This window comes from Schistocerca cancellata, chromosome 8, assembly GCF_023864275.1.
Source record: "Schistocerca cancellata isolate TAMUIC-IGC-003103 chromosome 8, iqSchCanc2.1, whole genome shotgun sequence".
NCBI classification, from domain to species: Eukaryota; Metazoa; Arthropoda; class Insecta; order Orthoptera; family Acrididae; genus Schistocerca; species Schistocerca cancellata.
Window position 1 is genome coordinate 567,987,969 of NC_064633.1, and position 24,840 is coordinate 568,012,808.

Below are 24,840 nucleotides of genomic sequence, written 5' to 3' on the forward strand. Positions count from 1 at the left end.
CATCTGGTTTCTGTACAAATTGTAAATAGCCTTTCGCTCCCTGTAGTTTACCCCTGCCAACTTCAGAATTTGAAATAGAGTATTCCAGCCAACATTGTCAAAAGCTTTCTCTAAGTCTACAAATGCTAGAAACGTAGGTTTGCCTTTTCTTAATCTTTCTTCTAAGATAAGTCGTAATGTCAGTATTGCCTCACGTGTTCCAACATTTCTACGGAATCCAAACTGATCTTCCCCGAGGTCGGCTTCTACCAGTTTTTCCATTCGTCTGTAAAGAATTCGCGTTAGTATTTTGCAGCTGTGACTTATTAAACTGATAGTTCGGTAATTTTCACATCTGTCAACACCTGCTTTCTTTGGGATTGGAATTACTATATTCTTCTTGAAGTCTGAGGGTATTTCGCCTGTCTCATACATCGTGCTCACCAGATGGTAGAGTTTTGTCATGACTGGCTCTCCCGAGGCCATCAGTAGTTCAAATGGAATGTTGTCTACTCCCGGGGTCTTGTTTCGACTCAGGTCTTTCAGTGCTCTGTCAAACTCTTCACGCAGTATCTTATCTCCCATTTCGTCTTCATCTACATCCTCTTCCATTTCCATAATATTGTCCTCAAGTACATCGCCCTTGTATAGACCCTCTATATACTCCTTCCACCTTTCTGCCTTCCCTTCTTTGCTTAGAACTGGGTTGCCATCTGAGCTTTTGATATTCATACAAGTGGTTCTCTTCTCTCCAAAGGTCTCTTTAATTTTCCTGTAGGCAGTATCTATCTTACCCCTAGTGAGACAAGCCTCTACATCCTTACATTTGTCCTCTAGCCATCCCTGCTTAGCCATTTTGCACTTCCTGTCGATATCATTTTTGAGACGTTTGTATTCCTTTTTGCCTGCTTCATTTACTGCATTTTTATATTTTCTCCGTTCATCAATTAAATTCAATATTTCTTCTGTTATCCAAGGATTTCTATTAGCCCTCGTCTTTTTACCTACTTGATCCTCTGCTGCCTTCACTACTTCATCCCTCAGAGCTACCCATTCTTCCTCTACTGTATTTCTTTCCCCCATTCCTGTCAATTGTTCCCTTATGCTCTCCCTGAAACTCTGTACAACCTCTGGTTCTTTCAATTTATCCAGGTCCCATCTCCTTAAATTCCCACCTTTTTGCAGTTTCTTCAGTTTCAATCTGCAGTTCATAACCAATAGATTGTGGTCAGAATCCACATCTGCCCCAGGAAATGTCTTACAATTTAAAACCTGGTTCCTAAATCTCTGTCTTACCATTATATAATCTATCTGATACCTACTAGTGTCTCCAGGATTCCTCCAGGTATACAACCTTCTTTTATGATTCTTGAACCAAGTGTTGGCTATGATTAAGTTATGGTCTCTGCAACATTCTACAAGGCGGCTTCCTCTTTCATTCCTTCCCCCCAATCCATATTCACCTACTATGTTTCCTTCTCTCCCTTTTCCTACTGACGAATTCCAGTCACCCATGACTATTAAATTTTCGTCTCCTTTCACTACCTGAATAATTTCTTTTATCTCGTCATACATTTCATCTATTTCTTCATCATCTGCAGAGGTTGTTGGCATATAAACTTGTACTACTGTAGTAGGCATGGGCTTTGTGTCTATCTTGGCCACAATAATGCGTTCACTATGCTGTTTGTAGTAGCTAACCCGCACTCCTGTTTTTTTATTCATTATTAAACCTACTCCTGCATTACCCCTATTTGATTTTGTATTTATAACCCTGTAATCACCTGACCAAAAGTCTTGTTCCTCCTGCCACCGAACTTCACTAATTCCCTCTATATCTAACTTTAACCTATCCATTTCCCTTTTTAAATTTTCTAACCTACCTGCCCGATTAAGGGATCTGACATTCCACGCTCCGATCCGTAGAACGCCAGTTTTCTTTCTCCTGATAACGACGTCCTCCTGAGTAGTTCCCGCCCGGAGATCCGAATGGGGGACTATTTTACCTCCGGAATATTTTACCCAAGAGGACGCCATCATCATTTAATCATACAGTAGAGCTGCACGTCCTCGGGAAAAATTACGGCTGTAGTTTCCCCTTGCTTTCAGCCGTTCGCAGTACCAGCACAGCAAGGCCGTTTTGGTTAATGTTACAAGGCCAGATCAGTCAATCATCCAGACTGTTGCCCCTGCAACTACTGAAAAGGCTGCTGCCCCTCTTCAGGAACCACATGTTTGTCTGGCCTCTCAACCGATACCCCTCCGTTGTGGTTGCACCTACGGTACGGCCATCTGTATCGCTGAGGCACGCAAGCCTCCCCACCAGCGGCAAGGTCCATGGTTCATGGGGAGGCTTTACCTCTTCTAAAGCCAAAATAATCGTCATCCTTACCGAAGACTCAGTATGTATGTCTCCAGGAAAATGTAATTGCGTCAGACCAATAGATCACCTACGCCTGATGAACAGGCAGGATTTCCCCATTACGTAAAAGTCTGGGCAGCTATTCTGATATTGGCGAGCCTCGGCAATACCAATGATTTAAGGAGGGGAAAGTAAGATAGGCAAAGGTGTGAACTGAATTTGTATTAGGGACGGCAACGAATTAGAGTACACCTTGTATCTGTGTTAGCGACAGTGCCGAGGGGGAGGGGGGGGAGGGGAGGGGTGTTATGTATACACATAAGCCTAATAAGCAGGTGACTGACGTTCAAGTCCGGGCTTGTTACAAATTTTAATTCATTACTTCAGCCTCTACCGTTATTGAAGATAAAGTTGAGACTCATGAAATCTCCAGAAAACAATAATTCCATCAGATCGATAGAAGCGAAAATGTTCCAGCAAACATGGGTCTGCTAACTAGCAGTTGCTAGATACTTGTGAAGCCTGGTTAGAAGCTACCACACACTTCTGTATGAAAGATGGTCCTAGATAGTGCAAATGTATTCGAAATCTGGACTTTTCGATTAATTTTCCATCTTTCGCCTTTCTCCTGTTGCCTCAACGGGGTCGGCATCGTTATACATGGTATTGGGAGGGTGTAAGTGCAGATTATTCTGTTGATGACTGAGGACAGTGTACTGAACAATAATACACCATCGTTACTTCATTTGCAGTCTAATAATTGTTACTATTACGAGTAGTATGTCTGTAGATTGGTAACCACCTCCCAGTGTGTGTGGCACAAGCAAGCCATTAATGTTTATTTTTGCCTGGGCAGCAGGAAAGTTATGGAAGTATGGACGCATGGACGCAAAGTGGATGGTGTGTGCTGAAAGGCATAGTTCACTTTGCGCCGCAGTTCTGACTGCAGAAAACATCAAGTAGCAACTTACGCGTTGTGTTTTCAGGAAGACAGACGCAGAGAGAAAACAGTTAATACTCTCAAGTGGATACATTGATACCATTATCTGTACCTATACCTCTGACAACCTGTAGCAGTAGAGGCAGTACGTGGTTCGTGGCCAGATATCCTCACTCACCTCAACCCCCCCCCCCCCCATCCCTCCCACCTCCAGGACAGAATTTGAAAATTTGTATACTCCATCTGTCTTCGTCCAAAAATAATCTATGTTGAAGCGTGAGAATTTTTTTTTTTCAAATGTTTGGGTAGCGCGTACCTGAAACGGGTCGTGGGCACCAGCGTGGTATTTACGGAACTGGATGTGGGGAAGACCACAACCTGGCTGGTCGCCTCACCGGCGCTCGTCGTTAACTCGCAAGGAAGACTCGATTCGGGGCAGGGTCATCTCCCGGAAGTGGAGCTTTAAGGTGCTCGGCTGTTCAGACGGGTTCATTAAATTGGGCTCAAATACTACTCATAGCCTTCCTTAACTAGAAACACACTGGGGATATGGGATAGCGACATGCGCATATGCAGATGGCGATAGTATGGCGTACACCAGGTACAGAATGACAGTGCCTTGGGGGATATGTCATTTTACTCAACTGATTCATGTGAAAAGATTGCCGACGTGATTATGTTTGCACGACGGGTATCAACAGACTTTCAACGCGGAATTATAGCTGGAGCAGACATATTCGATATTCCATTTCGGAAATCGTCAGCGAATTCAATTTTCCAAGATCCACAATGTCAAGAGTGTGTCGAGAATACCAAACTTTACGTATCATCTTTCACCACGGACTACGCAATGGCCGATGGCCTCGATTTAACGATCGAGAACAATGGCGTTTGAGTAGAGTTTTCAGTGCTAACAGGCAAGCAGAAATGTGCTACGTAATAACAGGAATCAGTGTAGGACGTACGACGAATGTTCCTGTTAGGACCGTGCGGCGAAGTGTGTCGTTAATGAGCTGGCCCCAGACGATCGATGCGGGAGCCTCTGCTAACAGCACGAGATCGCCTGCAGCGCCTCTGTTGGGCTCGTGACCAAATCGGTTCAACCCTACGCCTGATTGGATGAGTCGGGACTACAGCTGGTAAAAGCTGTGTGTCGTAGACCCATGAAGCCATGTTCACAAGACGTCAACAAGGCACCGTGGGTCCGGTTGTGATTCCATAATGGTATGGGCTGTTTACACGGAGTACACTCGGTCCTTTAGTCCAATTGAACTAGTCATTCATTGGGAAGGTTATGTTCGGTTACTTGGAGACCATTTGCATGGACTTCGTGTTCCCCAAACAAGGATAGAATTATTATGGATGATGATGCGCAATGTCACCGGACCACAATTGTTCACGACTGATTTGAAGAACATTATGACAGTTTGAGTGAATGATTTGGCTACCAGAAAGATCGCCGGACATGAATCCCATAGAACATTTATGGGACATAATAGAGAAGCCAGTTCGTACACAAACTGCTGCACTGCCAAAACTTTCGCAATTAAGGACGGCAGCATGGGTCAGTATTTCTTCAGGGAACTTCCAACGACTCGTTGAGTCCATTCACGTCAAGTTGCTGCACTACGCCGGTTAGGAGGTGGTCCGACACGGTATCAGGAGGTATCCCGTGACTTTCGTCACTTCAGTCTCTGATACTGCACCAGATCGTTACGTCCGCAGCTCGTGGTCGTGCGGTAGCGTTCTCGCTTCCCACGCCCGGGTTCCCGGGTTCGATTCCCGGCGGGGTCAGGGATTTTCTCTGCCTCGTGATGACTGGGTGTTGTGTGCTGTCCTTAGGTTAGTTAGGTTTAAGTAGTTCTAAGTTCTAGGGGACTGATGACCATAGATGTTAAGTCCCATAGTGCTCAGAGCCATTTGAACCAGATCGTTACATATTGCAATTTATTCTACAAGCGTATCTCTTAAAAGAGATGCCCCAAGTGTTGCCCTTGAAATTCGTTGCAGCACTGTCTCTCCAGAGAGGGACTAATTCTTAAAGACCTCCAGTTCGTGCCGCAATTCCTTTTTAAGACTGTACGATTCGCTGCTCCAGTTCTTCAACTGTATCAACGACAGCGCTCTACACCTAAATTTCTAGATGACCCCAGGCGGAAAACTCCAGGTTATTGGTGTCAGGTGGTCACAGTGAGCTAAGCACACCCTCTGTTCGTTGTATCTATCTTGGACCAAATTTTCACTTAAGATATTGTATTACATCAACAGCAAACTCTGCCGGTGCCCCAGCATATATGTACCACATTACCAAACAATAGGCCGCCGGTGAAATTGCAAACTAATTACATGGGGATTTAATCGAAAAGCTAATATTTCAAACCCTAATACTACCTGTTACAATATTTCATTCCGAAGTCAGTGGCGGCTCGGCAAGTTCGCGGGCGTGTGTGTAATGAAATGTTATTTCTTTTGTACGATTGACACCGTGTCATTTATCGTTATTAATCACGATACACCATTGATATCTATTCACTAGAATCGTAAGAGCCCTACAATTGGTATAATATTTGGAAATGTTTTCCGCAAATGATGAAACAGAAACGGTCACGTGTGTTTCTACAAGATTAATTTCCGATTTGTTTATTTATCGAAATACAAAGCAGATATGGTTGACTTTAAAGAAATGGACCAAAGTAACTTTATCGTGTTCGTGAAAAGAGGATTATTATGATACAGAATGTGTCAGCATTCAAAGCGAAACTTTTCGCGAGGGAAACAGAAACTATGCTAAGTATCGTGTTGACATCTGCTAACACCAGGCGTTTTCTCCTCCCCTTTCTGGTAAATAACCATCTGGCAAATGCCATGAAAATAAAACAATAGTGGTTTTTTTATTGTGGTAAATAAAGTCCAGTGAGTATTAATTGTGCAATGAAGTAATTGTTTCTTTTCCTATAATCATTTGCCATAAACCTTGCCTCCGTATCTTGTATGATTAAGAAACACTGTAGGCGTTGTTACATAGGAGCACAGCGGCGTATTGCCGGTGTTTTAATGGTGTACAGTTTATATGATATTGGGCAAGCAGAATAGTATGTATTTCAAATGTGGAATCTTGGTCTCGAAGCAAATGAGTCGAAAATGACGTACTATAACGCAGCAATGGTAATGCTTGTTTCCTTTAAGTAACTGCTTTATTATGTATGAGGTTGGTTGTCGTGTAAGGTAGAGCAATCCGACAGTTATAAGAGCGTACATGATGCCGAACTCGAAGACGAGACTCCGTGAAATCTCTGATGAAGACTTTACGCATATACAGACATTGTCACTTCTATTGTAAAGGTATGTAAGACTACATTATTTGTTTCCAAGACGCTGTTGATCAACCCTAAGGAAATAGAGCTACTTCAAAATGATGAACTCGTTGACAGATTTTACCGTGTAGAGGCGACAAAACAGAAACTGTAGGAAATCTGACGGATTGTATCATGTAAAATGCTCACGTTAAACGTTTTCGTTACACAACTCAGAACGATCCAGTGGTTAAGTGTAACACGGTCAGTGGCACTACCGCGCAACAACAACGGGGGCGACCAAATGTGAACATTCCCTATTTGGAAGAAGCCGTGCTTGCTCATCTCGATGAGGGTTGTTCCAGTCGGATCTGGGTAGCTCATTCGGTAAGAACATTGCTTGCGTAATGCTTGGCTCCGGATTTTGATTTCCGGTCCGTCACACGCTGTGTCATATACTGACGACATATTGACTTGTACAATGTTACGCTCATGGCTATTTGGGGCCATCAAAGTACTCTAAGGTAGGAAATCAGAGACGCAATGCACACAGTAGGCAAACGTGGTGGCATTTAGGTTATCGGGCATGAATAGTAACACTAGAGCAGTGCAAATTGCAGACGCTCTGTGCAGCTGTCCCAGGAGGGAAGTTTCACTTCAGAGAATTGACTGGTAACTCCATCCGCAGTGACGCCTTACGGAAGCGTCTAGGCGTCACTATAGAAAATGGCCAAGAAAAGGCATGTCTTAGCAGAGGTAGAAATCTTGATACACTCCTGGAAATTGAAATAAGAACACCGTGAATTCATTGTCCCAGGAAGGGGAAACTTTATTGACACATTCCTGGGGTCAGATACATCACATCATCACACTGACAGAACCACAGGCACATAGACACAGGCAACAGAGCATGCACAATGTCGGCACTAGTACAGTGTATATCCACCTTTCGCAGCAATGCAGGCTGCTATTCTCCCACGGATACGATCGTAGAGATGCTGGATGTAGTCCTGTGGAACGGCTTGCCATGCCATTTCCACCTGGCGCCTCAGTTGGACCAGCGTTCGTACTGGACGTGCAGACCGCGTGAGAGACGCTTCATCCAGTCCCAAACATGCTCAATGGGGGACAGATCCGGAGATCTTGCTGGCCAGGGTAGTTGACTTACACCTTCTAGAGCACGTTGGGTGGCACGGGATACATGCGGACGTGCATTGTAATGTTGGAACAGCAAGTTCCCTTGCCGGTCTAGGAATGGTAGAACGATGGGTTCGATGACGGTTTGGATGTACCGTGCACTATTCAGTGTCCCCTCGACGATCACCAATGGTGTACGGCCAGTGTAGGAGATCGCTCCCCACACCATGATGCCGGGTGTTGGCCCTGTGTGCCTCGGTCGTATGCAGTCCTGATTGTGGCGCTCACCTGCACGGCGCCAAACACGCATACGACCATCATTGGCACCAAGGCAGAAGCGACTCTCATCGCTGAAGACGACACGTCTCCATTCGTCCCTCCATTCACGCCTGTCGCGACACCACTGGAGGCGGGCTGCACGATGTTGGGGCGTGAGCGGAAGACGGCCTAACGGTGTGCGGGACCGTAGCCCAGCTTCATGGAGACGGTTGCGAATGGTCCTCGCCGATACCCCAGGAGCAACAGTGTCCCTAATTTGCTGGGAAGTGGCGGTGCGGTCCCCTACGGCACTGCGTAGGATCCTACGGTCTTGGCGTGCATCCGTGCGTCGCTGCGGTCCGGTCCCAGGTCGACGGGCACGTGCACCTTCCGCCGACCACTGGCGACAACATCGATGTACTGTGGAGACCTCACGCCCCACGTGTTGAGCAATTCGGCGGTACGTCCACCCGGCCTCCCGCATGCCCACTATACGCCCTCGCTCAAAGTCCGTCAACTGCGCATACGGTTCACGTCCACGCTGTCGCGGCATGCTACCAGTGTTAAAGACTGCGATGGAGCTCCGTATGCCACGGCAAACTGGCTGACACTGACGGCGGCGGTGCACAAATGCTGCGCAGCTAGCGCCATTCGACGGCCAACACCGCGGTTCCTGGTGTGTCCGCTGTGCCGTGCGTGTGATCATTGCTTGTACAGCCCTCTCGCAGTGTCCGGAGCAAGTATGGTGGGTCTGACACACCGGTGTCAATGTGTTCTTTTTTCCATTTCCAGGAGTGTATTTGCTCCTGAAGACTGGTCAAGCGACGTAAACCACTGTTGCTGCTGGCTAATAAAAGGAGTGGCAGTGACGTTTAGCTTTCAGCTGAACGCTGTTGATACCATACTCGGAGTTTGTTAATGCAAATAGGAGCAGGGCAGGAACCTAAATGTGTAAATGTGTTTGGCTAGACGTGCTCTGGAGGTGCAGAATGATTCGCCAGATTGGCCAAATCTTGTCAAGTGCCGTTGGATTGGTGGGTCGACTATAGGAAGGGAGAAATGGTGCGCCTCCGCGATTCCTTAAAAACCCATGTTTTTGTATTCAGAGGAAATCCTCAGTCAGATAGCTTGCACTCGCTCGTGGCTAGCCTCAGTAAGCTTCGACATGTCTGTTTTTTCTCACTTAGAGTGCTGCTCTTAAGTGAGTGCTTAACGTGTCGCTTGTGTTCGCTACTTCTATTAGCATCTACACCCATGGCTTCATACATTGACTTCTGTTGTGCAACCAATTGCCTCCTCTGCTTTTTCTAACGTTTAGAATTAGCCTTTAGTGCAGTAGTTAGCCTGATCGCAAATAAATAGTGTTAATCAGATCCCTGAATTCACCGAGTCCTTTGTTGCAAGCATCCTGTGGAGTCCCAAAATCCGCATCTCTCGTAGATGCCCTGTGACAGAGTTTGGAGCTGATTCAGGTCACCAACCTGCCTTCGCTGGTAATTTGTCTTTCTGCATTTGCTCCTCGCCGCTCGGAAATTGCAGACTGACCTCAAGCCACTGTCTTTCCATCTATCCTGTGTCAGGACACGACAAGTGTTGAAACGCCAGACGTCAGCGATATGATTCCGGCTTTCGGACACCGATATAGTTCATTGAATCCCCACAAAGCATTGGAAACTTGGTCTTCACACTTCTGTAGCAAAATTTGGTACGCAAAAGATCTCAGTTCCTTTGTACATGACACGTTCGGCAAAATTCCACTCCCGGACATACGAAAGAGTTAAGTTCGCAGCCTAGTTCGTCTTGCATATCAGGTAAGTTGGTAGGTTGGTGCAAAAATTCCTAGCGTTTTTTTTTTTTGCATGTTGGTATTCCGATTGCCAGGGGATTATTTACCGATTGTCGTTTTATCTTAGTAATTCACTGTTGCTATTTGAGTTTACATATTGTCATTTGAATATAGTGAGCGGAGCTGCGGACGCTGGAAAACGGAGTGCCAAGTGCAGAATTCTAAATGTTCCTCATATATTGTTTTGTTTTTCAATTGAGGGGTGAAAGCAGCGGAGGCAGCCAGAAACATTTGCGTCGTCTAGGGGAAATTTTCATTGGACAGAGCGCGGCAAGAAAAAGGTTTGCACGTTAAAAGGAGAATCTTTTTGACATTAGTGAGCCTTCACGTTTACAAAGACCTTTGGGGTTTTATGAGGATCATTAATCCACAGTGATCCACGTTAGTGGACTCGAGAATTGTCAAACGTGATGGACTACCGTTATTCCACTATCGTGGAACATTTGCATGCAGTGGGGAAGGTTCAACATTGGGTGTATGGGTACCGCTCACTCTAAGCCAAGATCATAAGCACCAGCGGGTGGCCGTACGTGCATCTCCGCTTGCTCGTCATCAACCGGCTCGCGAACAACACCGACCACTCCTGTCACGTCGTTACTGGTGACGAGAAATGGTGTCTTTATGCTAACATAAGGAAAAGAAAGGAATGGTTCAGCCCAAACAAAGCTGCAACTCCCCGTACAACGACCTGCGCGCATCCACAAAAGATAGTGCTATGCTTCTCGTGGAACAGCGACCATGTGGTGTACTACGAATTGCTATCCGAAGTGGAAAAATCGCTGCTGACTTTTATTACGACCAACTGAGACGTCTTGCAGACGTAATCCAAGAAAAACGACCGGGAGGACTGCTTAAAGTGAGGCTACTCAATGATAACGCCCGCCAACATTCTGCAATACTGACAAGAAACACTGTACAAGAGTTGGGTTGGGAAGTCACTATCATGCACCTTCAGATTTCCACCTTTTCCGCGCTTTCTGGAACTCTCATCAAGGAACTTCCCTCCCGGATGAAAATTCGCTCCGAACATACACTCCTGGAAATTGAAATAAGAACACCGTGAATTCATTGTCCCAGGAAGGGGAAACTTTATTGACACATTCCTGGGGTCAGATACATCACATGATCACACTGACAGAACCACAGGCACATAGACACAGGCAACAGAGCATGCACAATGTCGGCACTAGTACAGTGTATATCCACCTTTCGCAGCAATGCAGGCTGCTATTCTCCCATGGAGACGATCGTAGAGATGCTGGATGTAGTCCTGTGGAACGGCTTGCCATGCCATTTCCACCTGGCGCCTCAGTTGGACCAGCGTTCGTACTGGACGTGCAGACCGCGTGAGACGACGCTTCATCCAGTCCCAAACATGCTCAATGGGGGACAGATCCGAAGATCTTGCTGGCCAGGATAGTTGACTTACACCTTCTAGAGCACGTTGGGTGGCACGGGATACATGCGGACGTGCATTGTCCTGTTGGAACAGCAAGTTCCCTTGCCGGTCTAGGAATGGTAGAACGATGGGTTCTATGACGGTTTGGATGTACCGTGCACTATTCAGTGTCCCCTCGACGATCACCAATGGTGTACGGCCAGTGTAGGAGATCGCTCCCCACACCATGATGCCGGGTGTTGGCCCTGTGTGCCTCGGTCGTATGCAGTCCTGATTGTGGCGCTCACCTGCACGGCGCCAAACACGCATACGACCATCATTGGCACCAAGGCAGAAGCGACTCTCATCGCTGAAGACGACACGTCTCCATTCGTCCCTCCATTCACGCCTGTCGCGACACCACTGGAGGCGGGCTGCACGATGTTGGGGCGTGAGCGGAAGACGGCCTAACGGTGTGCGGGACCGTAGCCCAGCTTCATGGAGACGGTTGCGAATGGTCCTCGCCGATACCCCAGGAGCAACAGTGTCCCTAATTTGCTGGGAAGTGGCGGTGCGGTCCCCTACGGCACTGCGTAGGATCCTACGGTCTTGGCGTGCATCCGTGCGTCGCTGCGGTCCGGTCCCAGGTCGACGGGCACGTGCACCTTCCGCCGACCACTGGCGACAACATCGATGTACTGTGGAGACCTCACGCCCCACGTGTTGAGCAATTCGGCGGTACGTCCACCCGGCCTCCCGCATGCCCACTATACGCCCTCGCTCAAAGTCCGTCAACTGCACATACGGTTCACGTCCACGCTGTCCCGGCATGCTACCAGTGTTAAAGACTGCGATGGAGCTCCGTATGCCACGGCAAACCGGCTGACACTGACGGCGGCGGTGCACAAATGCTGCGCAGCTAGCGCCATTCGACGGCCAACACCGCGGTTCCTGGTGTGTCCGCTGTGCCGTGCGTGTGATCATTGCTTGTACAGCCCTCTCGCAGTGTCCGGAGCAAGTATGGTGGGTCTGACACACCGGTGTCAATGTGTTCTTTTTTCCATTTCCAGGACTGTAGCTCGGAGAGCTCTTCGCCTCATAACCTTGTGATTTCTATAATCGCGGAAATGCAAAATTACCTCTGCGTTAGCATAGTGTTGCATACAGTGATGGAGAATTTATTATTAATGACTGAAGTCTCTGTTATGTGTATCTTTCGTGTTTATTGAACTTTCGTCAAGCCATTTTTAAACCGTGTGAAGCATTCGTAATACCGAGTACGTCTGAAGCGCTCATCGCCATAGGCTTCCTGCGCCATTTGGTGTGTCTCTGTGAAGGTTTCCTTGAGTTTCAAGCAAAATTTAATGCAGAAGTGTTACTCGTCTAACTCTGTCATCTCCAAATTCGCAAACTGTGCGACGCAACTTTCTATTCAGTACTGGTGGTGGTGGTGGTGGTGGTTAGTGTTTAACGTCCCGTTGACAACGAGGTCATTAGAGACGGAGCCCAAGCTCGGGTTAGGGAAGGATTGGCAAGGAAATCGGCCGTGCCCTTTCAAAGGAACCATCCCGCCATTTGCCTGAAACGATTTAAGGAAATCACGGAAAACCTAAATCAGGATGGCCGGAGACGGGATTGAACCGTTGTCCTCTCGAATGCGAGTCCAGTGCGCTAACTACTGCGCCACCTCGCTCGGTATTCAGTACTAACAGACGCATTAATCACAGGTAAGTGCAGGGATTGCAACCACATTTCGCTCAAACATACAATTGTCGCTAAATTACGAATGTTCCGGAATATTTTGAACAGACCTCGTACACAATCTTCTCCAACTTCTCCCTCAAACGTTCCACCACTGCTGCTTCTGAAGCATGCGGAGCACATAAGCAGCCGATTACCATGTTGATACCTTTAACATTAACTTCATCCAAAAAATTTAGCTTTCGGAATCTGTTCTAACCTCACTATATGTTGTATCTTTTAAGATCACAAACACGCTACCCCCACAGGAATGTGAATAGTGAACTACGACCATTAGAGAATTTTTTTGTATGATCACAAAGGTACGCTTATGCTGCAACCTCGCAGTTTGTACCTTGACTTATTGATGCATTTAACCTGCAGCTGCACTGTGGTTGCAGCATGGCCCCAAAAATCCACTCCAGGCGAGGGTTCGGCAGCATCGCGATATCTCAACAGCGGAACAATGACATGTGTCTCCAACTCTAATAAACTCGGTACTGAAACTGAATTATTTCTGCCCATCGACTGGTCTGGTAAGTCACCCAGTCTTAATCCTGTTGACACAATGCTCAATATCTGATATTTTCGGTGCCATAACGTCCCTGCTCAATCATATAAACTAACCCCTTTTCCAAACCAGCCATAAAAATCGGAAGTTCTGATTTTTAAAAAAATTATGTTACAGCTTAAGATGAGAAATTATTTTTAAAAAATATACTGTTCTGAAATTCAGGTTTTAAACATAAATCCTTATACACTGTTTCGTAGGAGGGACAACCGCGGACGTAAGTAGACGTCTTAAATCATAACGCTTGGCTGCTCTTGAAAATAATTTATTGAACAACCAGTTTCGTAGCCTAGAAGCCACATCATCAGCTTAGATATGGTGAATCATGAACTGAATGTCGCACCGAACACTCCTTGTGCCGTGAATCTGGAATTGCTTGAGGAAAAGTGGACCCATACTCTCTGCTTACCTGACGATCGGCTAATTGCGTAATTTATTGTTAGACAAGGAATGCTCAGTCCCGACCATGTTGCAACTTTAACGTCGATTCAGCATGTCTGACCTGATGATGTGGCTTTTAGGCTACGAAAGCGGTGGTTAAATAAATTATTTACAAGGGCACCATAATTTCCAATACCTTAATCAAAACAATAAAACCACAAAATTTAATACAAACCTATCACTGCTTTGGAACGAAGCTCATCTTATCCTGCTTATAACTATAGATCTCTGAGATCGCTGGCTGTCGTAAACAAAAGACAGTCAACATGAGAAACGAATAGCAGCTCATTTTGAGTGTACTGTATACACACACACACACACACACACACACACACACACACACACACACTTAGCTCCTCCCGTGCCTCCGCCCATCGCATCAGATTGATCACATATTGTCACGTTCACTGGTGCTAGCGGTAGGGTAAATCAGTTATGATGCGATTTAATACATGTGTACTACTTTAAATCTCCTGTCCAGCGCCGACTTGATCTACAGAGTTCAAAAACAATTCCCTGGGAGGAGGGGGGCGGCGGAAATGGGGTTTGGGGGAGGGGGGGTTGGGAGGGGGGTTCCGTCTGAAATTAAATCCTGCCGTAGAGTGTGTCTGGGACTATTTGGAACTAGATGTGTAACGTAGCAATCAACATGCCTGCAGTTTGGTAGCTCAAGTTCAGGGATAGCACAAAGTGTTGCCATGATTATAAAAATTTATAACAGAATAACCGTTTGACATAATAAGTTGCATTTTATGCCGTTACATAGAGTAGTCTTACTAGTTTTTTTAAGACCACTTGCGTTAGTAAACCTCAAAGTGTGCTCTCTCTGTAGCTCGGAGAATGTCGAGGCGGTGTTCCAGTTCCCGCCGGGTGTTTCGTAACGTGTGTTCTGTCATAGTACCCACAGCAGCTTGTATCCTAGCCTTCAGTTCGTCGACGTCAGCAACTGGTGTGACGAAGACTGTACTTGATATAGACTTACTTGACTTGACTTGACTTAGTTCCTTTGGCCCCTATGGGGGCATAGGGCATCCAGGAGAACTCGCCATCCGTCTCTGTCTTTGGCCATTTGCCTCAATTCTGCCCAGGTCTTGCCAACTCTTTTTCCTTCCCCTTCCACTGTCCTCTTCCATGTGCCCCTTGGTCTTCCTCTCTTCCTTGTTCCCTGGGGATTCCATTACAATGCTTTTTTCTCGATGGCTCCATCTGGTTTTCTCAAGGTGTGCCCCAACCAGCCCCACCTTCTCTCTCGTATCTGGTCTTCTATAGGTATCTGGTTTGTTATTCGCCAGAGCTCCTCATTACATATTTTTTCTGGCCACCAGATATTCATGATGCGTCGAAGACATCTATTTATGAAGCTTTGTAACTGGGTTGTTATCTTTTTATCCATTTTCCAGCTTTCACTGGCGTACAGAAGGACGGCCTTCACATTTGTATTAAAAATACGGATTTTTGTTTTGTATGTGATATTTCTATTTTTCCATATTGGATACAATTGTATGAAGGCAGCATTGGCCTTTTTAATGCGGTTTTTCACGTCATCTCCAGCTCCGCCATCTTCCGCCACTATACTACCCATATACAGGAATGAGTTGACAGTCTCCACTCGTTGCTCACCTATTAACAGGGGCATCTCCATGTTACCTGAATTTACTCTCATTTCCTTTGTTTTGCCTGTATTTATCTTGAGGCCAGCAGTCTCTCCTTCTTCTTTCAGCAAGCTTAATTTAGCTTGCATATCAGTCAGCCTTGGAGCTAATAAAACTATGTCGTCTGCAAAATCCAAATCCTCCAGACGTTCGTGGATCCCCCACTGGATTCCTCGTCTCCTGCCTGCTGTGACTCTTCTCATAACAGAGTCTAGAATGAGTAGAAAAAGTGTTGGTGACAAAATGCAACCCTGCCGGACTCCAGTTGTTACTTTTATGGGCTCTGTCATATTTCCCTTGTGGAGTATGCAGCATTCGTAGCCATCATATAGATCTTTTATGATGTTTAAGATCTTCTGTGGTATGCCATACTTCCGCAACACCTGCCAGAGCTTGATATAGCATCAGAAAAAAGTCAAGGGACGTAATGTCTGGAGAACGAGGTGGCCTGGGTGTTGGACCGTACCTTCCAATCCACCGACCCGGACATTACTCCTCTCTCCAGACATTACGCCCCGTGACTTTTTTTTTCTGCGGCTTTATCAAGGAGACAATCTTCGTCACACCAGTTGCTGACGTCGACGAACTAAAGGCTAGGGTACAAGCTGCTGTGGGTACTGTGACAGAGCACACGTTAGGAAAAACCCAGTGGGAACTGGAATACCGCTTCGACATTCTCCGAGCTACCAATGGAGCACACGTTGAGGTTTACGAACGTAAGTGGTCTTAAGAAAAACTAGTAACACTAACCTATGTAACGGCTCCAAATGTAGCTTATTATGTCGAAAAGTTACACTGTAATAAATTTTTATAATCAGCGCAAGACTTTGTGCTCACCCTGTATATCTAACCACCACTGAGTGGATTCAGCTGTATAAATTACTGAACTCTCTTCCTCGACGGCGACGGCACAGGCAGTGTGATACGCTATAAGCATGGTGCATCATTGGAGTAGTAATTTTTCGTCTAATGTGCTTATTTATCGCAGTAATTACTGTAACTCAAAAATGTTAGACATCTGCATGTCTCGGAATATCCTTCGCGCTACAACACTTACACAAAAGCTAATACTTCATCAGGGCTTAGTTCCAACGTGATTAAATCACCTGGTGGAAATTTACTGTTGCTGCCGACCATTCACTGAGCGTCTGTTTGTTTAGCGTTGCATGTAGCATGCTGCCGATCATTCACTGAGTACCTGTTTGTTTAGCGTTGCACATAGCATGAACAAGGTACAATGTGGATCCTACCTAATATGGTAAACTCCTGCTGTGCATTACTGCCAATAACGGAGTTCAACAATGAACGGGTAGCTCAGTGAAGTGCGAGAAAAATTAAACAGGAAGGGACGTTAAAAGACGCGGCACTCGTAAAAGTTTTCCCAGCAGTGGAAAAATATCTCACCTCTCGTGACAAGAGGAAATTTGCGCGAATTAATAGGCGAGTCGGAAGGGCCGTTTGTCGGCGGTGATAGATAAATAGCGGCGGGTGGTGACGTGGAAAAGTCCGCGCGGCGGCGTCACTTTGATGGATGGCAGCGCTGCCCCCGCTGCCGCCCACCACACCTACCCCCACCACCCCCGTCTGCCACCCTATCGGCGCGCCCCACTCACTCGACGCACTGTTGCCGCCCCCGCATATGAACACTGCACGGCTCTCGCGAGTAAGGGTCCCCAACCTTCATCCTGTCACGCCACCGTGCTCTACTGACGAATAAATCTGCCACTCTCAACATCTCGTTAATTTCTGTCTTGTCTACAGACGTCGTTTTCAGTGTATCATGACATGTGACAGCTTAATTAAACGACTGTTTGGAGGACAGCTTTGCGACTGAGTAACATTTAACCTATCCGCGCTTCGGTGCACGTCTGACTCGAACATTTTGGGAGAAATGGCACAGAAATAGACTTCATACTTACATTCCTACATGCTACGCGAAAATAGCATGACACACATTCATCTACATCTAGACACCAGTGTGTGTGTCACATATTCATGTCTGTTAGTGAATAAAATTTGAAACCAATTCATTTCACTCCTTCTACAACTCATTTAGTGTGCTTAGTTACTTCTCTTATTCAGTAGTTTATCTGTTCAAGATAATGTAGTTATGAATGAATAGATTAAGAGAGGGCTGCACTCCGCCTACAAAATCTTGATTATGATGATAATGACAGGATTGTTGAAGAGCACGGCATGGTAGTGATTAGCGTTCACACTAAATCATAGCGAAAGTTATAAAGAAATTATGCTGAAATGAAAGTGAAACAAATTTCTTTGACGTTCTGATTACACACACATACACACACACACACAAACACACACACACGCATGCACACGCAAGCACGTACGTGCCCAGTGTAGTGAAAGTTCCTCATTTGTCCGTCGTTTAAGGTTTTTGACAGATTAAATAGAGAAGTATGTCAGGTATGTAGCTGACTCAAAATTAAACAAAGAGAAGGACCTGCCAACGACTCTGCGAGAAAAGAAGGATGCACAAAATATTAAAATCTTCGTCAGCAATCGCAACATAGCTACCTAAAAACGTGCAGGTCCTAATTACAATAGCCACTATTCAAAGAGGCGCAGAAGTGTCAGAAACAACTGTTTTTAGTAAAGATTGGACTGTGCAATTAATTTTAAGTCCTGTTTTATGATATTTTAAATAAGCTCCGCAATTTCGCTGAGATATGTACACTCCTGGAAATTGAAATAAGAACACCGTGAAATCATTGTCCCAGGAAGGGGAAACTTTATTGACACATTCCTGGGGTCAGATACATCACATGATCACACTGACAGAACCACAGGCACATAGACACAGGCAACAGAGCATGCACAATGTCGGCACTAGTACAGTGTATATCCACCTTTCGCAGCAATGCAGGCTGCTATTCTCCCATGGATACGATCGTAGAGATGCTGGATGTAGTCCTGTGGAACGGCTTGCCATGCCATTTTCACCTGGCGCCTGAGTTGGACCAGCGTTCGTGCTGGACGTGCAAACCGCGTGAGACGACGCTTCATCCAGTCCCAAACATGCTCAATGGGGGACAGATCCGGAGATCTTACTGGCCAGGGTAGTTGACTTACACCTTCTAGAGCACGTTGGGTGGCACGGGATACATGCGGACGTGCATTGTCCTATTGGAACAGCAAGTTCCCTTGCCGGTCCAGGAATGGTACAACGATAGGTTCGATGACGGTTTGGATGTACCGTGCACTATTCAGTGTCCCCTCGACGATTACCAGTGGTGTACGGCCAGTGTAGGAGATCGCTCCCCACACCATGATGCCGGGTGTTGGCCCTGTGTGCCTCGGTCGTATGCAGTCCTGATTGTAGCGCTCACCTGCACGGCGCCAAACACGCATACGACCATCATTGGCACCAAGGCAGAAGCGACTCTCATCGCTGAAGACGACACGTCTCCATTCGTCCCTCCATTCACGCCTGTCGCGACACCACTGGAGGCGGGCTGTACGATGTTGGGGCGTGAGCGGAAGACGGCCTAACGGTGTGCGGGACCGTAGCCCAGCTTCATGGAGACGGTTGCGAATGGTCCTCGCCGATACCCCAGGAGCCACAGTGTCCCTAATTTGCTGGGAAGTGGCGGTGCGGTCCCCTACGGCACTGCGTAGGATCCTACGGTCTTGGCGTGCATCCGTGCGTCGCTGCGGTCCGGTCCCAGGTCGACGGGCACGTGCACCTTCCGCCGACCACTGGCGACAACATCGATGTACTGTGGAGACCTCACGCTCCACGTGTTGAGCAATTCGGCGGTACGTCCACCCGGCCTCCCCCATGCCCACTATACGCCCTCGCTCAAAGTCCGTCAACTACACATACGGTTCACGTCCACGCTGTCGCGGCATGCTACCAGTGTTAAAGACTGCGATGGAGCTCCGTATGCTACGGCAAACTGGCTGACACTGACGGCGGCGGTGCACAAATGCTGCGCAGCTAGCGCCATTCGACGGCCAACACCGCGGTTCCTGGTGTGTCCGCTGTGCCGTGCGTGTGATCATTGCTTGTACAGCCCTCTCGCAGTGTCCGGAGCAAGTATGGTGGGTCTGACACACCGGTGTCAATGTGTTCTTTTTCCATTTCCAGGAGTGTACAAGGTGTTACACTTAGTGGAGTCCTCTGGTATCGACTCACCAATCGGTGTCAGGTTTCAGTGATCAGCTACGTACGGTATTGAAGGCAACGGCGCGAATAAGCCATAATCGAAGGAAAATGATTCTCATCTTCTCTGATTCTCTAAGTGCCCTAAAAGCGTTTCAGCAACTGTACAGATCGCAATGCATTTTACGTTTGGACAAAGGAGCAGCAGGCAACCTAACATTGTAACTGAATCTTGAATTGTTTTTCAGATTGTTGACGCCAAAAATAAAAGTCTTCCTAAATTTCAGATTCAGCTGTACGGGTTTAACGCGGACCTGTACCACAACATGACAGAGGCGCAGCACAAATCACAAGGCATTGTGGGCGTGTCCGTCATGCTGCAGGTAGGTGGCGACATAAATTACCTCTCAGCATAAAAATTCATTGTTTAACTTTATTTCATGTATTGCACATACGAGTAATTGATGGAGGAAACTGTAACTACATAGCTGCTCCTTCCCTTATCATGTATGAAAACCAGCTGAGTGCTCTGTAAATCAAACTTTAATCTTAAACTAATTAAATGAAATAAGACAGCATGTAAGCCGCAAAGTTCTCTTACACAAAATTCAATGAATTTAAAGATACAGTTTGATTCTTGTGGGAAGAAGGTGGGACCAACTGTCGGTTGCTTCTTACGATGTTCGCACATGATCGATCTTCCTTATGTAAAATTTGAGTAGACGAGTAATGTACTCTTTGGCTCAGGGGAAGAGTACATTACACATACAGCCTTGTGCTCTTAAGTAACTATGTTCAAAGTAAAATCAGCTGAATTTTGATGATAGGTTAAAAGATAATATTGTGTGTAGTGCTGGAATGATCTGCTATTTCTTTAAGGCTTTTCTGGAATGATGTTCTCAACGAAACACAACTTTAAAGGTAAATGTGCTCTGGGTAATGGTTTATATTCCACTTTCATTGCTTACAGCATCAGAATACTTTGCGGATCAATGACCTCCTGATAACGTCTATCTTCATATTATAATATTAGCGAACCTGGAAATGCTTCACAATTGACAAACATGTATGGGAATTGGATGTACGTCCTAATGTGCTTCTTCCCGCTCCCTTGGTCTATATCCTCCACCCTCTTTCTCCTCTTACCCCCTCTCTCTTTCCGTCACCTCTTCCCCCCGCCTCATCATTTCCTTCCCCCCCTCTCTCTGGTCATCTCTTTCTTCCCTCCCCCCCTCCCGCTTTGGCTATTCACTCTCCACCCCCTTCCTCCTACTCTTGCCTCCTCCCTATGGCCCTCTTTTACTGATATTGTAAAGGACACTTTGATTAGCAATTGAAAACGCTTAAAATGAATAGCTAAATCAACTGGGCTCTTTGGTACACGGATATGGGAGAGACCTCTACAGCTACTCGATCTATGAGGATAGTTGCTTCCGTAACAGTATTCTGCATAGTTTTATTGCACGAATGTGTAGGATTACAAAGCTTCGGACGATTCGGGTTCCATAGCAGTATTCTAATCATAAAGAGATATGCCTTACGCGAAAACTGACTGCGAGAAAAGGAACGAAACAGTACCGTACATTTTCACAGCACAGCACAGCACCTTTTTTTCTCGCTGCCTTGTTTGACAGAAACCTGTACATTACTGTTTATCAATAAAATTTGACCTACTATTCGTCTGAATGTTTGTCCGAGTAATGAAGTAAGATCGATGTACGTGAGACAAGAACTTATCGAGATTACAAGATGCAGTGAATACTCTGCGCTTTAACATTGTGCGTGATGTTTCCTTATAAGACAACGATGAAATTCAAAAACTATAAGTATGCTACTGGTTATGATGAGATATGAACGAAGTTAATCAAACAGTGCTCATGTGAATTGAGTTTTATCAATCTTTACACTGAACGTAATTCCCTTCACAGTAAGGGGGATAAAGAGATACCATCAAACTATCGACGAATTTACTTTTGTCGGCTTTTTCGCAAATGTTTTAAAAGGTTGTGTTCAAACGTCTCCTTAAGCATCTGACTTCTAAGTCATTTTATGAGTCACAGTCTGCGTTCCGTAAGGGTTCCGATATAAGGAAAACTGTTTAACGGACATTGAGAATGTACTTAATACATTAGGTAACAAATCAGAGGCTGTTGGCACATCTGTGGCCTGTCAAAATCCTTTCACTGTGTGTATCACAGCGTTCTTTTAAGTGAATTATAATATTATGGTTTCACTGGCAGTACTGGGAATTGTTTCGAGTCTTACCTAACTAATAGGAAACTAAGGGAGTCATTGTGAAATACCTTTGCGGTATGCCGTCAGTCTTCTTCTGATAGAGAATTAATCACATGTGGTGTTCCTCAAGGTTCGCTGTTGGGTCTGTTGCATTTTCGTGAGTACATTCATCACCTCACGTCTGTTAAATTGACAGATACGAAGTTCGTTTGTTTGCAGATGATACAAATACTGCAATAAGTAGCAAGTCAATTACGGATTTAGAAATGGCTGCTAATCAAATTTTCACTGATATTAAAAAGTTGTTTAAAGTTAATTCAGCCCTGTCACGGATTGCGCGGCCCCTCCCGCCGGATGTTCGAGACCTCTCTCCAGCATTAGTGTGTGTGTGTTGTCCTTAGCGTAAGTTAGTTTCAGTAGTGTGTAAGTCTAGGGATCGATGACCTCAGCAGTTTGGCCGCTTAGGAATTCACACACACAAAGCTAATCCACTAACATTAACTTTGAAAAGACCCACTATATGCAGTTCAGAAACTGTAAGATATTTCTTGCAGACATGGATATCGAAGAGGTTGACATCGTTAAATTTCTGGGATTACAACTTGATATAAATTCTGTTTGGAAGGGCATTCGAGAGAATTGATAAAACACGTAAACAACTCTCTATTTGCAATGAGAATGAGGTCAGAATCAGGATATATAAACATAAAAAACCTTGCATATTTTGCTTACTTTCAGTCTATTATGTCATACGGGATCATATTCTGGGGTACTCGTCCAATCAAGCAAAAGATTTTATCGTGCAAAAGCGTGTAACAAGAATCATTTGTGGTGTAAATTCAAGAACATCATGTAGGAACGTATTCAAGAAACTTTGTATTCTAACTATTGCTTCTCAGTATATGTATTGCTTAACGAAATTTGTTACAAGTAATGTATCTCTATTTCCAGCCAATAGCTCAACACATAATATCAGTGCCAGGATTAAGAACAATCTACATAAAGACCTAAAATCACTTACCGTGGTCCAAAAAGGAGTCCATTACTTAGGAACATTCTTTTTCAATAAATTACCAGCAAGCATTAAGATCTTGGTTTCAGATGAAGCACAGTTTAAACAGAGTCTGAAAGACTTTTTGATTGGCAACTCCTTCTACTCTGTAGATTAATATCTTACCAAGGATTGTTAGACCAGCTTAAGTAAAAATTCTCTTAGACGTCAGTTTTGATAGCACTCGGTCTCATCAGTCAAGATTACGTATTTTGTTATGATAAATTTATTAAAAGTGCATAACTATGTTTCGTTCTGAGCGTGTAATAATTCTGTAAATATCAGCAGTTCCAGTTTAGCGCTATGTATTCACCTGTTTTACAATCTTTGGACGAATGATCAGGGTGGTGAGTACTATATTCAAATGTGTTGTGGCGTTCGTGTTATATTTTCTGACTTGTTCCACATCAACGAGAATCATATCATTTTTGGGTTTATAGAACGAAAACTGAATCTAATCTAATTTGATCTGTACCTTGTATTTCCAATTCCCATTAATTTTATGACCTTACCTCAATAATAATAAACACATCGCTTAGAGACGCATACAAATTTACACAGTTTATCTGAGTGAATTCCACCACTAAAATACATAATAAAATCTTGTAGTTAAGTACCACATGCTACTTGGGGCAGTGATCATATGTGTAACTCTGACACGGAAAGCTTGGAGCGTTCGTTCACGGTGGTACGTGGCAACTTACTCCAGCATTCTCCCAGGAGCATTCCAATGACATTTACTGTGTTGAGCAACACTTCTCTCTGTAGGAAATGGGATAAGGAGACGTAAAAATACAGCAATTGAGAGCACGCTTGATTCTAAGACTGGAAGGACGCTCACCAAACACTTTTTCCCGTATCATATTCGAATCATTTGTAAATAGGCTGTCTAGGTTTTTATATTGGTAACGCCACGTAGCTATCTGTATGAAAATCACTGGCTGTGCTGTGTGCAGTCTGTGGCTGGGTGGCATTGTTGTAATATTCGCTATTGTAGTGTTGGGCTGTTGGCTGTTAACAGCGTGTAGCGCTGCGCAGGTGGAGGTGAGCCGCCAGCAGTGGTGAATGTGGGGAGTGAGATGGCGGAGTTTTGGACAGAGACAGTAAATTTGTAAGACTGGATGCCATGAACTGATATATATATATATATATATATATATATATATATAATGACATTCGAACACTAATGAGGTAAACACATTGTTTGTTCTCTATCAAAATCTTTCATTTGCTAACAATGCTTATCAGTAGTTAATGCCTTCAGTAGTTTGAATCTTTTATTTAGCTGGCAGTAGTGGCGCTCGCTGTATTGCAGTAGTTCGAGTAACGAAGATTTTTGTGAGGTAAGTGATTTTCATGAACTGTGGTTTGCAGTTCCTTTATGGCTGCTTCGTGATTCTGTAATGTGTTTTCATGACGCGAAGAAATAGGTCGGAAATGCTCACAAATTTGTGTTTTTTACGTCATTACAGACTTTCTGACATTTCTATTCGATTTTATGTAACTCAGTAGTTAAATCTTCACGTGTTTGTTCATGTGTGATGTTTAACTTTTGAAGATTTTGTTCCATTGCGTCTAACTGTTGCTGTGTTTATCTCTGGTGTTGTTCCATTGTGTCTAACTTTTGAAGATTTTGTTCCATTGTGTTTAACTTTTGAAGATTTTGTTCCATTGTGTCTAACTTTTGAAGCTTTTGCTCTGTTTGTCTCTGGTTTTGTTCCATTTGTTGCATTAATTGCAATAATAATGTATTAGTGTCTGGAATCTGTTTCTCTATGCTTTTTGGCAGTGCATTTTAACCGGCAACATTCACATTTTGACAAGTAGAAAA

The 24,840-nt window shown here is 45.1% G+C and overlaps 1 protein-coding gene across 1 annotated transcript in view; it reads left to right on the forward strand.

Annotated features, from left to right (window-relative positions):
- LOC126095030 (carbonic anhydrase-related protein 10-like) overlaps positions 1–24,840 on the forward strand; it is a 991,041-nt gene that overhangs the window by 832,855 nt on the left and 133,346 nt on the right. Inside the window, exon 5 of the mRNA XM_049909691.1 lies at positions 20,011–20,106. Coding sequence (XP_049765648.1) covers positions 20,011–20,106 — 96 coding nt within the window. The remainder of the gene's footprint in view (positions 1–20,010; positions 20,107–24,840) is intronic.